Below are 12,406 nucleotides of genomic sequence, written 5' to 3' on the forward strand. Positions count from 1 at the left end.
ATGTCCTCTTATTGGGTAGAATGCATCTTCACCAAGAGGTGTGAATAAGAACCTAATAATACCCTGGACGAGGCGGAACTGGCAGAGTCTTTTCACCCTAAACGTGTGCAGCCATGCTCAGATACAACAGGGAGAAATCATCCGAGGAGCTGGAAGGGAAAGCTCCCAACCTTGTTCCCATCAACTGTCTCGACCTGAACAGAAGAGACGAGAGCTGCTGTAAATGCCACACACCATCAAGGCCTGCCAGTGACGAGGACCTAATGCTCTCACCCACAGCAGCGGCAGCTGCAGCAGAAATCCAGGGCTCCCAAGACAGGCCACTTACCTGGTTCACAAGTCCTCACCCACTGAAGAGGGAATACTCGGTCTTGTCATCACTCATGGTGCACATCACACCTTCACCAACGCCCTCCCTTCCCCACTCTAAGCAAGGGCACAGGGCTGTAATGGACTCGATGCAAAATGCTGCCACCTGGTACACAGCTGAGAGGGAAGGGAGGGCAAAATGCTAGAGGAACTAGAATGGACAAGGAAACAACAAGCAGCTTAACATTTCCTTTATCAGCGGACAAAGGAGGCTCGATAGGAAGCAACAAAGAAAAAGGTGGACCTTATTCTTTCATTAAAGCACTACCAGGCCTCAAGATCGGTTACAGAAAAGAAGTTTCTCAGACATGACATTCTAATTCATTCCTGGTTACTTGGAATGATGGCATGATTTATATTCAGCCTAGGCTGTCTGTCTTTGAAATTCTACCCACTCACGTATTTGCATATTCAAAAGCTGTGTGAGCACAAAGATATTAAAATGGAATCCACGACACATTACAGTAGAATGACATGTCATTTATTCATATAACCGACAGGCAGTACTCAAAATTCATTTAAATAAGCAAGTGATTACACAAATGTCTAATAATACTAAAACTGGTAGAAGGTATAAAATACCATGGGTATGAAATGCCATGGTCAATACTATTCAACAGACTACAATCATAATTCCAAACAAAGTCGTGGCTTTTTAAATGATTTTCAGCAGTTTTGGAATGATTTGATCACTTCCCTCTTCCAAGCAATTCACTTCTATTCATAGAAGACAAGGTCATTATTTTCAAGAAGTATTGCAGAATCACATAGCTTAGGTTCCTCTCTTGCAACACATTTTCTTGCAAATTGTTTTTTAATATTGCCTCTTGACAGAGAAATCAGTCAGCACGCAGTTGCCCAAGCACAGATGCTTGGATCAGAACAGTGCCAGGTGTAACTCTGAGTTCAGCAAGAGGCAGGCAGTGAGAAACCTTTTGCAGCTTTCGAAGTATGTATGCAGTCTTCCTTTCTGAGGCTCTAAGCATCATAAACGTACATAGGCATCTAAGCCCGTGAAATTATGGGAGTAAAGTAATTGGATATCCAAATGACTATGACAGACTTGGGGGCAAGGTACAATATAATTGTGCAGTACTTAAAACAAAAACAACAGCTATCTAAATTCGCTTCTTGTAAGCCTCGTTACATTTTTTTGGGAAGCGCAGCTATGTTTGCAGGAGTAGTTTGGCTTGTCATGTGTCTGTCTGTATTATTTTAAAGTCTTATACTTAATTGGAATGAGTCCCAAGCATGAACCTGGCTTGAATAGCTAGCAGCAGTAGTCATGAAACATATCAATAAATTAAAAGGTTTCCACAGAACAAGATTCAGCTAACTCTCTTACATACAAAATACAGCTAGAGAAATGCGGTTCCTCAATGCTGAATTATGAGAGGGAGGAAAACAATCTAAAAAAATAGAAAACTCTCTCCATACGTGGGGCCAAGGTGGATGCAACACCACTTAATGCACAAGATGAGCCGGTGCTCCAGAGACAGCGGTACCTGGGGATCTGGTAATTACGACCGAGAGATGAAAATACTGTACAAAAGGCATGCATACAATCACTGTGTGCATTCAGGGTATGAGCTAGGATGAAGCAGAGATCTAACACGACAATGAGGCAGTGTTCTGGGGAATCCGTGAAAATCAGCGTAGGCGCCTATATGTTGATTAAACCTTCCGAAGCAGCAAAGTGTGGGCACAGAGCCATGTCGGGGTTCTGCAGCTGTTTTATGATCCTCTTGCGGAATTTCTCCCTCACGCGGTTGAATTCCATTATGTCCATGGGATCCTCTTCAATCCAAAACTTATGAAACTCGTGCATCAAATAGCCTGTTAGAGATAAGACAGTGATATGAACACAGGAGGGGAAAAAAAAATCCTTAATCACATTCAAAATCACCCTGAATGGCTCAAAGAGATGCCAGACCAAACAATAGCAACATGGAGCTCAAAGATGAGATGAGCATTTAAATAAAAGTGTTTCACAGCAAATGCTACTGCTAAAAATTATTCTTAAAAATCCAGTGCAGTAGGAGCTATTAATCTGCAGGATTTTTGCAATTACTTCTGGAATGATCCTCACTCCTCTCAAGCAGAAATAGAAATTAATCCTGCCTTCTCTTGAATCTGAATCACATCTGGAACCTTCTGAAAGGCCGACAGTGACTGCTTTATCCTTCCCCTCCTGCTTAAATTAACATAATGGTCTAATTTTTCAAAATCACTTCACTCAAGCCTTTTTTTCTCTTGATATCTGATTTGAATAAAGTTTTAAATTACCCTGACAAATCAAACAAATGCACCCTGACCATCTATTATGAGACAATAAAAATTGTAAATCAACTCTAAACAACACAGACTGGCCATTAAATTATATGAAATTGTTAATAAAACTTCCTTGCTCTGAAGCATAATTTCATATTCAAATACTTTTATGTCTCACAAATGTTATCTATGAATGACCTGGATTGGGAACATTTTGGGAACAAATGTTAGGTATTTGATATGAGAATCTATTCATTGTGTTCTGTTTCCCCACTGTGCCCTCGCGCTCCACCATATTCAGAATGGATATATGGACAGCTTTCTAAAAAGATAACAGTAGATATTTGCATGTAGTAAATCTATTGCAAGCACAAGTGTCTCTATATATTAGGGAAAAGAAATCAGTTGAGAAAATAATCCTAGTTAAAAATCCCAGTAGCCAATCATTACACAAGCTCTTCTTCGTGTTTTCATCAGAAGGCAGTAGAAACTAGCAGCAAGGATTCTGGAGCAGAAACCTAGTTTGAATCCCAGTTTCTTCACCTCCGTGGGAAAGGAGAGAGCATCAGAGATGACAGGGAGCATGGGAAGAAAATTTTGGAACAAACATACTCAATTCTAGTTGTAAAAAAACACATAACACCTTGCAACTAGCTACTTAAGAGAAAACTTTTGACACAGCTTCATAAACAGAATTTTAAAAATTCTTCTCTCACTATAAGACAAAATTAGAAGTAACCTTTGTTCTCACTCACCCCCCAACACACACTGCCAGATGTTGGTCCACATCCACAAACTCACCTGATTATTCATTCACTAGAGGCCCGGTGCATGAAAATTTGTGCACTCGGGGGTGTCCCTCAGCCTGGCCTGCACCCTCTTGCAGTCCAGGACCCCTCAGGGGATGTCCACCTGCCAGCTTAGGCCTGCTCCCTGAAGAATTGGGCCTAAACTGGCAGTCAGATAGCCCTCTGGTAGCCTAGGAGCCCCCCAGGGATGTCTGACTGCAGCTTAGGCCCGCTTCCCACAGGGAGCAGGCCTAAGCCGCAGTCAGACATCCTTAGCACTGCCGAGGAGGTGGGAGAGGCTCCTGCCACCTCCGTTGTGCCTGCAGCCATCAGCCCAACTTGTGGCTGAGCTGAGCCAAGCTCCCCCTGTGGGAGTGCACTGACCACCTGGGGGCAGCTCCTGCATTGAGCATCTGCCCCCTTGTGGTCAGTGTGCATCATAGCGACTGGTCATTCCCAATTATTCCACCATTAGGGTCAATTTGCATATTACCATTTTATTATATAGGATTACATTACTAGGTGTGCTTGTATGTCTTTAAGTAGATGGTCTCTCTACAACTATAGGAGGAAGGGTACTAAGGAGAAAGAGAATTTATATTGCTTTTTTGGGGGGAGGGTTGACTGCTCCATTTCTTTTGGAATTGGACTGTCTTTGGGCCTTCCTCATACATTAACATGTATGTTAATTTGTGTCAACACAAGTTCACATGAACATCTCTGATGGGGAAACACACCAACCCTCATCCAAATAAGATGCCCTAGATCAGAGGTATCAGTGACCCAGGAGCCATCCCAACCATCTCTGCTCCTTGATGCTTGGATTCCCGGAGGCATCACCCGGTCTTGAACTCTTCTGGTGGCAACACTGACATTAACCTGTTCCACGGATGAAGAACCTGATTCATTTCTCTCTCTCTCCACTCCCCTCCCCAAAGAATAGAAGGAATTTATTTTCAGAAAAAAAGTTCAAATGAGAGTGGAGAGATTTGAAAGCTACCAGTTCCATCTAGGTATATTATCTCTCTCTGTAGATCCCAAACAGAGACCTCAAGGATAGAATCATTTTTCCTTATTTATTTATTTATTTATTTATTTATTTATTTATTATTGATTTTATTGGGGGACATTAGTTAATAAAATTATACAGGTTTCAGGTGTACACGTCTATAAAACATTATCTGTATATTTTATTGTGTGTTCACCACCCCAAGTCAAGTCTCCTTCCACCACCATTTATCCCCCCTATACCTGCCGCCACCTCCTCCACCCCCCTTTCCCTCTGGTAATCACCATACTGTTGTCTGCATCTATAAGTTTTTTTCTTAATCCCTTTACCTTTTCCACCCAGCTCCCAAACCCCCCACTTCTGAAAGCTGTCAGTCTGTTCTCTGTATCTATGAGCCTGTTTCTATTTTGTTTGTTAGTTTATTTGGTTCCACATATGAGTGAAAATGTATGGTACTGGCTTATTTCACTTGGCCTAAAGCTCTCCAGGTCCATCCATGGTGTCACGAAGGATAACATTTCCTTCTTTTTTTTTTTTTTATGGCCATGTAGTATTCCAAGAACCTGGTTCTTAAATGGTTCTTCCTTTCACCAAGCCAAAATATGTTGCCCTGTGTTTCTTGGAACAAATTCAATACTTCTCCATGTCAAGTATTTGAAGTGCCCTTTATGCCCTGAGCTTCTCTCTCTCCCAGGCTAAGCATCCCTAGTTTTCCTCACCATTTCTCACATGCCATGACTTGGAGTCTACTCGTCATGCTGGCTGTTTCAGTGCACACCAACAGAAACGTGTTTCCTCTAATCTCAGTATCTTATTTAACCAAAACAATTCCATAATTCGTCCATCTCAGGGGCTGGGAAAACTCCTAAAGTATCCCAAGAAGAGTAAGGGGGTGGGGCTTGTTAAAAATGAAGACCCTCCCAGATTCAACCAGACATCACAGTTCAGTAAGAGGAGTCTCATTCATGTCACTAAAGTTTGAGAACCACTGGTCTAGAAAACACCCTCTTCTTAAATTCCCTTGGCTTCTTGCCAAATATTAAAATTTTTATGGTTCTAAGTGAAATATCTAATAATTTATAATTTCTCCATTCCTCGCTATATAAAGTACACACTGAATTTTCCTGACTTGGCCTCTGATCTCAAATAAAGACACCTGAGATATTTTGTATATAGAGTCAGATTTCCAGCATTATGCACTAAAATAATCCAAGAGGAATTAAAGACATTTCATTGGTATCTCATGAGTCCTCTACTCCAATTGGCAATAATAAACAAACACTGTGAAAAATTAGTTTTAACTAGCTTTAACTGAAGGATTCACTTTCCCACAATGCACATAAAAATGTTCCCTTTGTGCACAGTGTGCAGGTAAATTGGCAACTCACTCCGGAGGGGATCTAGGGTAGCACAGAGTATTAGAAGGATGCAGATCCATTTGGTTTCCCCATTTTTATACTTTACATGCAAAAACATACAGACAGAAAAACATTTTGAAAAGGTTAAAAGACTGGCTAGGATAAGAGTCAAGGTAAGGGTGTTTAATAATCTGCCACCATTCTCAGGATCCTTCCTCTTAAGGCTACAAAAGTTAAGCTATAAGGCTTATAGATTGGTTTCCTGGGGCTCTCTCTACTGCATCAGGAAAAGAATTAGAGGCGTATAATATGATTTTAATCAGAATGCAGAGATGGTGGTGTGGCTTCCATTCACTTATATAACACTCCATTCATTTATATAACATTACAGAGTGTTCATTAATCTGTTTTGTCCACTGGTCATTGGCCCTTCTTCCAATTAACAAATATGTAAAGATACAAGAACAAGGTAGAATTCTTATGCTCCCCATTCTCGGTCTTTTGGAGAGAGGGACCCAGGCAGACAATTTCAGCTGATGATTGATTAGCCAAAGGAAGCTAGCAAAATAGTGTGGCAAACAGAGAGAGAAAACAGGCCAGGCTATTGTTTATAGTCTCTTATTTAATTCTTCCAACAGTTTTGTGGGGTAGATCATGCTGATGTATCTTCATTTTATAGATGAGGATGCTGGGCTTAGAAAAAAATACTTGGATAAGGTACAATTACACAATGACAGCTGGAGGCCGGAACCCAGTACCTGAAGTCAGCTTGCTTTCCGCTGCTGTGCCAGCTGTCTTTTCCAGGGTATTCTCTCCCTCTGGTTCTTATTCCTACTGAATACTTCCTTCTTTTGAAGGCCAAAGAAAATATAATTCTTTTTCCTCTTCTGGCCATTATGCTTTCCTTCTGCTCATTGCACGAACCTTACTTCATTTCAGTGGAGCTGTGAGTTCAGTGGGGCTTTAGACTAAATGCAGTGTTTGTGGAATGTACCTTGGCAGTGCAATGCCCACTGAATAATACTGTATAGGCGGACTGATAGAGCTGTTTTATTCTCACATTCTTGCACCTCCTAGATGAAACCCGTTTTGAATACTAATTTGACCTTCCAGTCCAAGCCTGCAGCATATCTGTTGGTGCTTGAATGTGTCTTGGTTTTGTTTCACTGCAAGTAGTTAATAGACAGCAAAGACATATGCAAGGACACAGGTAATTGCAAGAATATTACAGAGGAAATGGGCAGAACTGATCATGTCCGATGGAGGAACAATGAATTCAGAGCACTGCTTTCTTCCTCTAGAAAGGCCTGAGTCCCTCTGCTTACACTCCAATCTACAGGGGCACTGCTGCTCTTTCTAAAGCCTGGTGCTGGCCTTGGGAAAAGTAATCCTAGTACATGCTTACTCACCTGGGCTAGGGTTCCCTTGGAAGCATATCAATTCAGGCCAAGGATTAATTGTTCTAGAGAAATTAGAATTCCTTTCTCCCACAAAGGACATCTTCCAACATTTTAGCCTTCCATCCATCCATCCATCCATCCATCCATCCATCCATCCATCCAACACATTTTACTGAGTACCTACTCTGTAGCAGGCTCTGTGCTGAGGAAACAGGCAGTGAAGAAAACAAACATTTCTGTCTTTCAATGTCAATTGCTCTGATTCTAATTCTGATTCTCTCCTGTAAGAGTTCCCCCACTGTGTGGCTCTGATTTTCTCCTCAGTGCTGATGAATCTCAAACCTGCCCTTGGAAGTCCTCAGAGCTCCAGCGCTTTACACTAGAATGCCCACTATGTGGCTCCATGTGGAGTTCCCAAAAGAACGCATCCCTGGCATGCCTAAAACCAACTCATTCGACTTCCTCTGAAAGCTGCTTCCCTAAAGAGCATGGTAAACATAGGATAGGGTAAATACAAAGGGTAAAGAAACTTAGCAAGGGGCATTACTTATGTACATTTTATGCTCTTTTAAATGGCTTAAAGGCTCTTTAATATATGTGCCCTCCATCCCTGCTCTTACCAATGTCCTTGGTCACACCCCTCTCAAACACTATTCTCTATTCCTTGAATCTAACATACTCTCTTTCCTTGTAGCCTTTGGCTGTGCCACTCCCTCTGGTTGGACCACTCAGCCACCATTGCTTTACCTCCTGCCACTCCTCCTTCAGTCTCATGGAAAAGTGGCATTTGCTTTGGGAAGTTTTCCCTAACTTCCAAACCAAGTGAACTGTCACCCAGCCTTTAATTTTTAAAAAAAGAGTATATTTATTTCTTCAATCACAAAACTCTTCCAACCATGCTTTAATTATTTATTTGGATATTTGTATTCCTCTGTCAGAACCTGATAAAACCTCAATAATATTAGTTGGAAATGGTCAGAGCTGGTACAGGCGTATAACCATCTAGTTGTCAAAATAGGAGCTGTAATCACATATTGGAAGACTTCCATTTTCCATTAAAATGTCACAGAGTGTATGTACTTAAAAATTTGTTGTGTACTTTTATCTAAATTACACTGAACACAGTTTAACAAGTCTTGTTACAAAAAACAACCTGCAGCACTTCATGCCCTAATTCCTAAAGCAACATTTCAGTTCTTTCAGCTGATTCTTTTGATTTTCGACCTCCATAGCTCTAAATAACATACTTGTTGCTTGATTTTTAAAAATTTCCATATAATTCCAAACACACATTATCAGATTTCTTACCAGGTATTAATAAGTTTCCTCTTTGTTTATTTGCTTAGTTTCAATTTACTTAGTTTAACCCTAACCTAATTCCTAAGTATGCCAGTGTTTTTTTTTAATGTGTTCAAACTTGGTAGTAGATATTCCATCAATTTCATATTCTTCAAAGAGTCTTGCCAAGAGACTTCTGACCTGCTAAGATCTGGGTTTATTATTCACAGACTATTGCATGGATATCGTGTTGGCCTTTCCCTTCACCTTCATCCTAAAGATTCCCTTCACTTTTCTTCTATGCTAGACTTCATGCTTTCTGGACCTAATTCATTTTTATACTCTTATTTTGTGAAATTCATTAATTACACTGTTATTTGTGGAAGCATATCTTTTTAGGAGCTTCCTGATAAAGTTACAAGAGGTACAGTGTTTAAGATCTTGCATTAAAAATATGTATTTATTGTACTCCCATATTTAATTGGTAAGTTAGACTGGACATAGACTTCTAACTTGGAAATCATATTCCCTTATGTTTTAAAAATAATTGGACAGTTACATGCAAAAAAAATGAAACTAGACCACCAACTTACACCACACACAAAAATAAACTCAAAATGGATAAAGAACTTAAATGTAAGATGGGAACCATAAAAAATCTTAGAAGAATCCATAGACAGCAAAATATCAGACACATGTCATTGCAATATCTTTACTGATACAGCTCTTAGGACAATGGAAACTAAGGAGAAAATAAACAAATGGGACTACATCAAAATAAAAAGCTTCTGCACAGCAAAAGAAACCATCAACAAAACAACAAGAGAGCCCACTGCTTGGGAGAACATATTTGCCAATGTTATCTCTGATAAGGGTTTAATCTCCAAAATTTATGGGGAACTCATACAACTTAACAAAAGGAAGATAAATAATCCAATCAAAAAAGGGGCAAAAGACCTAAATAGAATCATTTTGAAAGAGGACATACAGAAGGCCAAGAGACATATGAAAACATGCTCAAAGTCACTAATCATCCAAGAGATGCAAATCAAAACAATGATTTCTAGGAGTATCCCAAGAAACCAGAAACACCAATCAGAAAGGATATATGCACCCCTATGTTCATAGCAGCACAATTCGCCATAGCTAAGATTTGGAAACAGCCTAAGTGCCCATCAGCAGATATGGGGATTAAAAAACGGTGGTACATCTACACAATGGAATACTACATTGCTGTGAAAAAGAAGGAACCATTTGCAACAGCGTGGATAGACCTAGAGAGCATTATGTTAAGGGAAATAAGCCAGTCAGAGAAAGAAAAATATCACAGGATCTCACTCATTTGTGGAATATAATTAACAATATAAACTGATAAACTAAAATAGATCCAGAGACACAGAAGCATCGAACAGACCATCCAGTCTCTTCTGATCTAGTCTCGGTAGAATTCTGCTACACTCAATTCATCCAATCAGTCAGACCAGTTTCAAGGGACAAGGGGGACATCTCCCTCCCCCTCTTACTTCTAAGTGGGAGGAGTGTCAAAAATTTGAGGATGTGTTTAACCACCACACACAGACATCTGACAACCCTTGGCTGTCTGTGAATATTTCTGACTGAATAAAAAGCTAGTTGGACTAAAAGCTGTTTGCAAGCTCTGAGCATGTAAGTAGGGCTTGGTGACGGTGAGCATGACTGTAGAGTGATATGGCTGGGCTATTTCACTGGGGAGATCTAGATCAGAATGCAAACCCATGTAAACCAACACTTCCTCTTTCTAATGTCCACTGAGCACTATGGAGCTAGTTAATAATTTTAGCTTCATAGCAGCTCTGTAAGGAAACGACTTATTTTTATAGATGAGATAACGAAGGCTTAGACAGGTTAGTAAACATTGCTTTGGGAGTCAACTCAGGTTGTCGTGAGAGCCTGAGCTCTTAAGTGCTATGTCATGCTGGACCGAAGGGGGAGAGAGAGAGAGATCTTCATGATGTCTTTAAGTCTGACCAAAAACAGATACATTGGGTATTATGCACAGGCCGTGAAAGAGGACAAAAAAATCCCAAAGCAGCTAAATCACAAAGATATCTCAGCTTTGGCCCTTGTCTAGAGCACTGTACAGAAACCTCCAATGATAATGAAGCAATGGACACTTACAGAATGTTTGTTGGAAGTGAGACAACGTGGGAGCTTCTGGTGCGATGTTATAGAAATGGGTCTTCAGAGCTCCGCTCACCAGTAGATTATATGCCAGGTCAGTTATATTGATGCCCACGATTGCAAAGGAGTACCTGTAAAGTGCAAACCACAAGGCAATGTGTGTCACATATGGGAATAAGATTTAAAAATATGATCATTTGATTATTAAATTATCAGAGTGGCAGGCTTCCCATCCCTCTTCACCTTACCAAAACCCTGAATTTTGCAAAAAAAAAAAAAATTTCAATAATGCAGACTAAGAGAATGCTTTGTCTGGAAATTCCAATTCCAAATATACAAGAGGAAAAAAATCGGAAATTGACAAAGCTTCATATGCAAGGATATTCATTATAGTTTTATTTACTAGTATTATGGCAAAGACTTGGAAACTATGCAAATATCCTAAAAAGGTGATTGGTGAAGTAAACTACAGTAATCTCATATAATATATTCAGACAATAAAAGACTATTAAAGCAGAATATAGAACATTATGTATTGAACAAGCCCAGTTTTATTATACACACACACACATGCACAAATGTCTACAGAAAGCAGGCTAGGATGAAATGTCACAAAATACTAATATGGTATGTTAAAGTAATAATATTGGGGTGATTTTTTGGTTTACTTTCCTATATTTTCTAAATTATCTATAATAAATCTATATCACTTTTAAAATTAGAAAAAATATAAATATTTTAATGCTCAGGGTATATTTTCTAGTCCCCTTTCTACCTGTCTATAAAAAATTAAATGAAACAGTTATTAAAATCCCATTTGGCAATATATATCCAGTACATTTAAAACAAGGTCGCTGTTCAAAATATTTTTAGATAAAATGAGCATTATAAAAAAAACAACAACTTCTAAAGTAAATTTTATCTAAATGCCTATGCTTGATAGAAATCCTTAAAAGGAAACTACCAAATACAATTATGAATGATTTCTGAAATGATTTTCATATAGTTTCTAAATCTTGCAGTTGGTGACAGGCAAAGTAGCATTATATAATCATGCAACTACAAATATATCCAAAAACATAAATCATCCTTTTAAAAATTCAACTGGATTATATATTTCCATCAGGACAAGTAGATTTTCATCCTTGTCATGTTTGACAGAGCTTCTCAGACATTTTTGTTCTGGTTCAGAAATCCAACACTCACCCAATTGCTTTGTCCATCCTTTTCTGCTCCCATTCTGCTTTGCTGAATTTGCTGAATGAATGAATGAATGAATGAATGAATAAATAAATAAATAAGATTTAATCTCTAATTGGTACTTGTTCCCTTTCTGTTCATGTTTAAACGGTTACACAGATGTCTGTAACTCGGTTATCAAACAGAAACCCATGAAAATGTTGTCAATTAAAAAGCCACAATACAATTGATATGGAGCTTAGCAATGGAATTGTTTAAAGCCATGTTACTTATTCCCTGCTCACTTTAGTTCAGCTTTGGGAAATAGCCCTAAAGGCCAAACATTATGATACTCCTTTGTACTATTATTAATTAGCAAACAACATTTCTTCCAGGAACCCTCTCCTCTAACGAGGTGCCACCTCACTCTCATGATTCCTCACGTTTGGTTTAATCTCATGGCAGTTCTCCTACTCAGCCTTGTTTGTGATGTCTGGCACACAGCAGATGCCGAATAAATATTTATTGATAAATAAATAGATTTAGTGAAGAACAGGAAGGAAGCGAGGCAGGGAGGAAGGAAGGAGAAGAAAA

General features: G+C 39.3%; 1 protein-coding gene across 2 annotated transcripts in view; it reads right to left on the reverse strand.

The window, feature by feature from the left end:
• Positions 1-828: 828 nt before the first annotated feature.
• ELMOD1 (ELMO/CED-12 domain containing 1) overlaps positions 829-12,406 on the reverse strand; it is a 44,028-nt gene continuing 32,450 nt past the window's right edge. For both annotated transcript variants that reach the window (XM_006765338.2, XM_006765337.2), the window contains 3 exons: positions 11,840-11,890; positions 10,631-10,764; positions 829-2,205 (listed from right to left, as the gene is read on the reverse strand). In XM_006765338.2, the coding sequence (XP_006765401.1) occupies positions 2,033-2,205; positions 10,631-10,764; positions 11,840-11,890 (358 nt within the window). In that variant the 3' untranslated portion in view covers positions 829-2,032. The remainder of the gene's footprint in view (positions 2,206-10,630; positions 10,765-11,839; positions 11,891-12,406) is intronic.

Source organism: Myotis davidii, unplaced genomic scaffold (genome assembly GCF_000327345.1).
Source record: "Myotis davidii unplaced genomic scaffold, ASM32734v1 scaffold600, whole genome shotgun sequence".
Lineage (NCBI taxonomy): Eukaryota > Metazoa > Chordata > Mammalia > Chiroptera > Vespertilionidae > Myotis > Myotis davidii.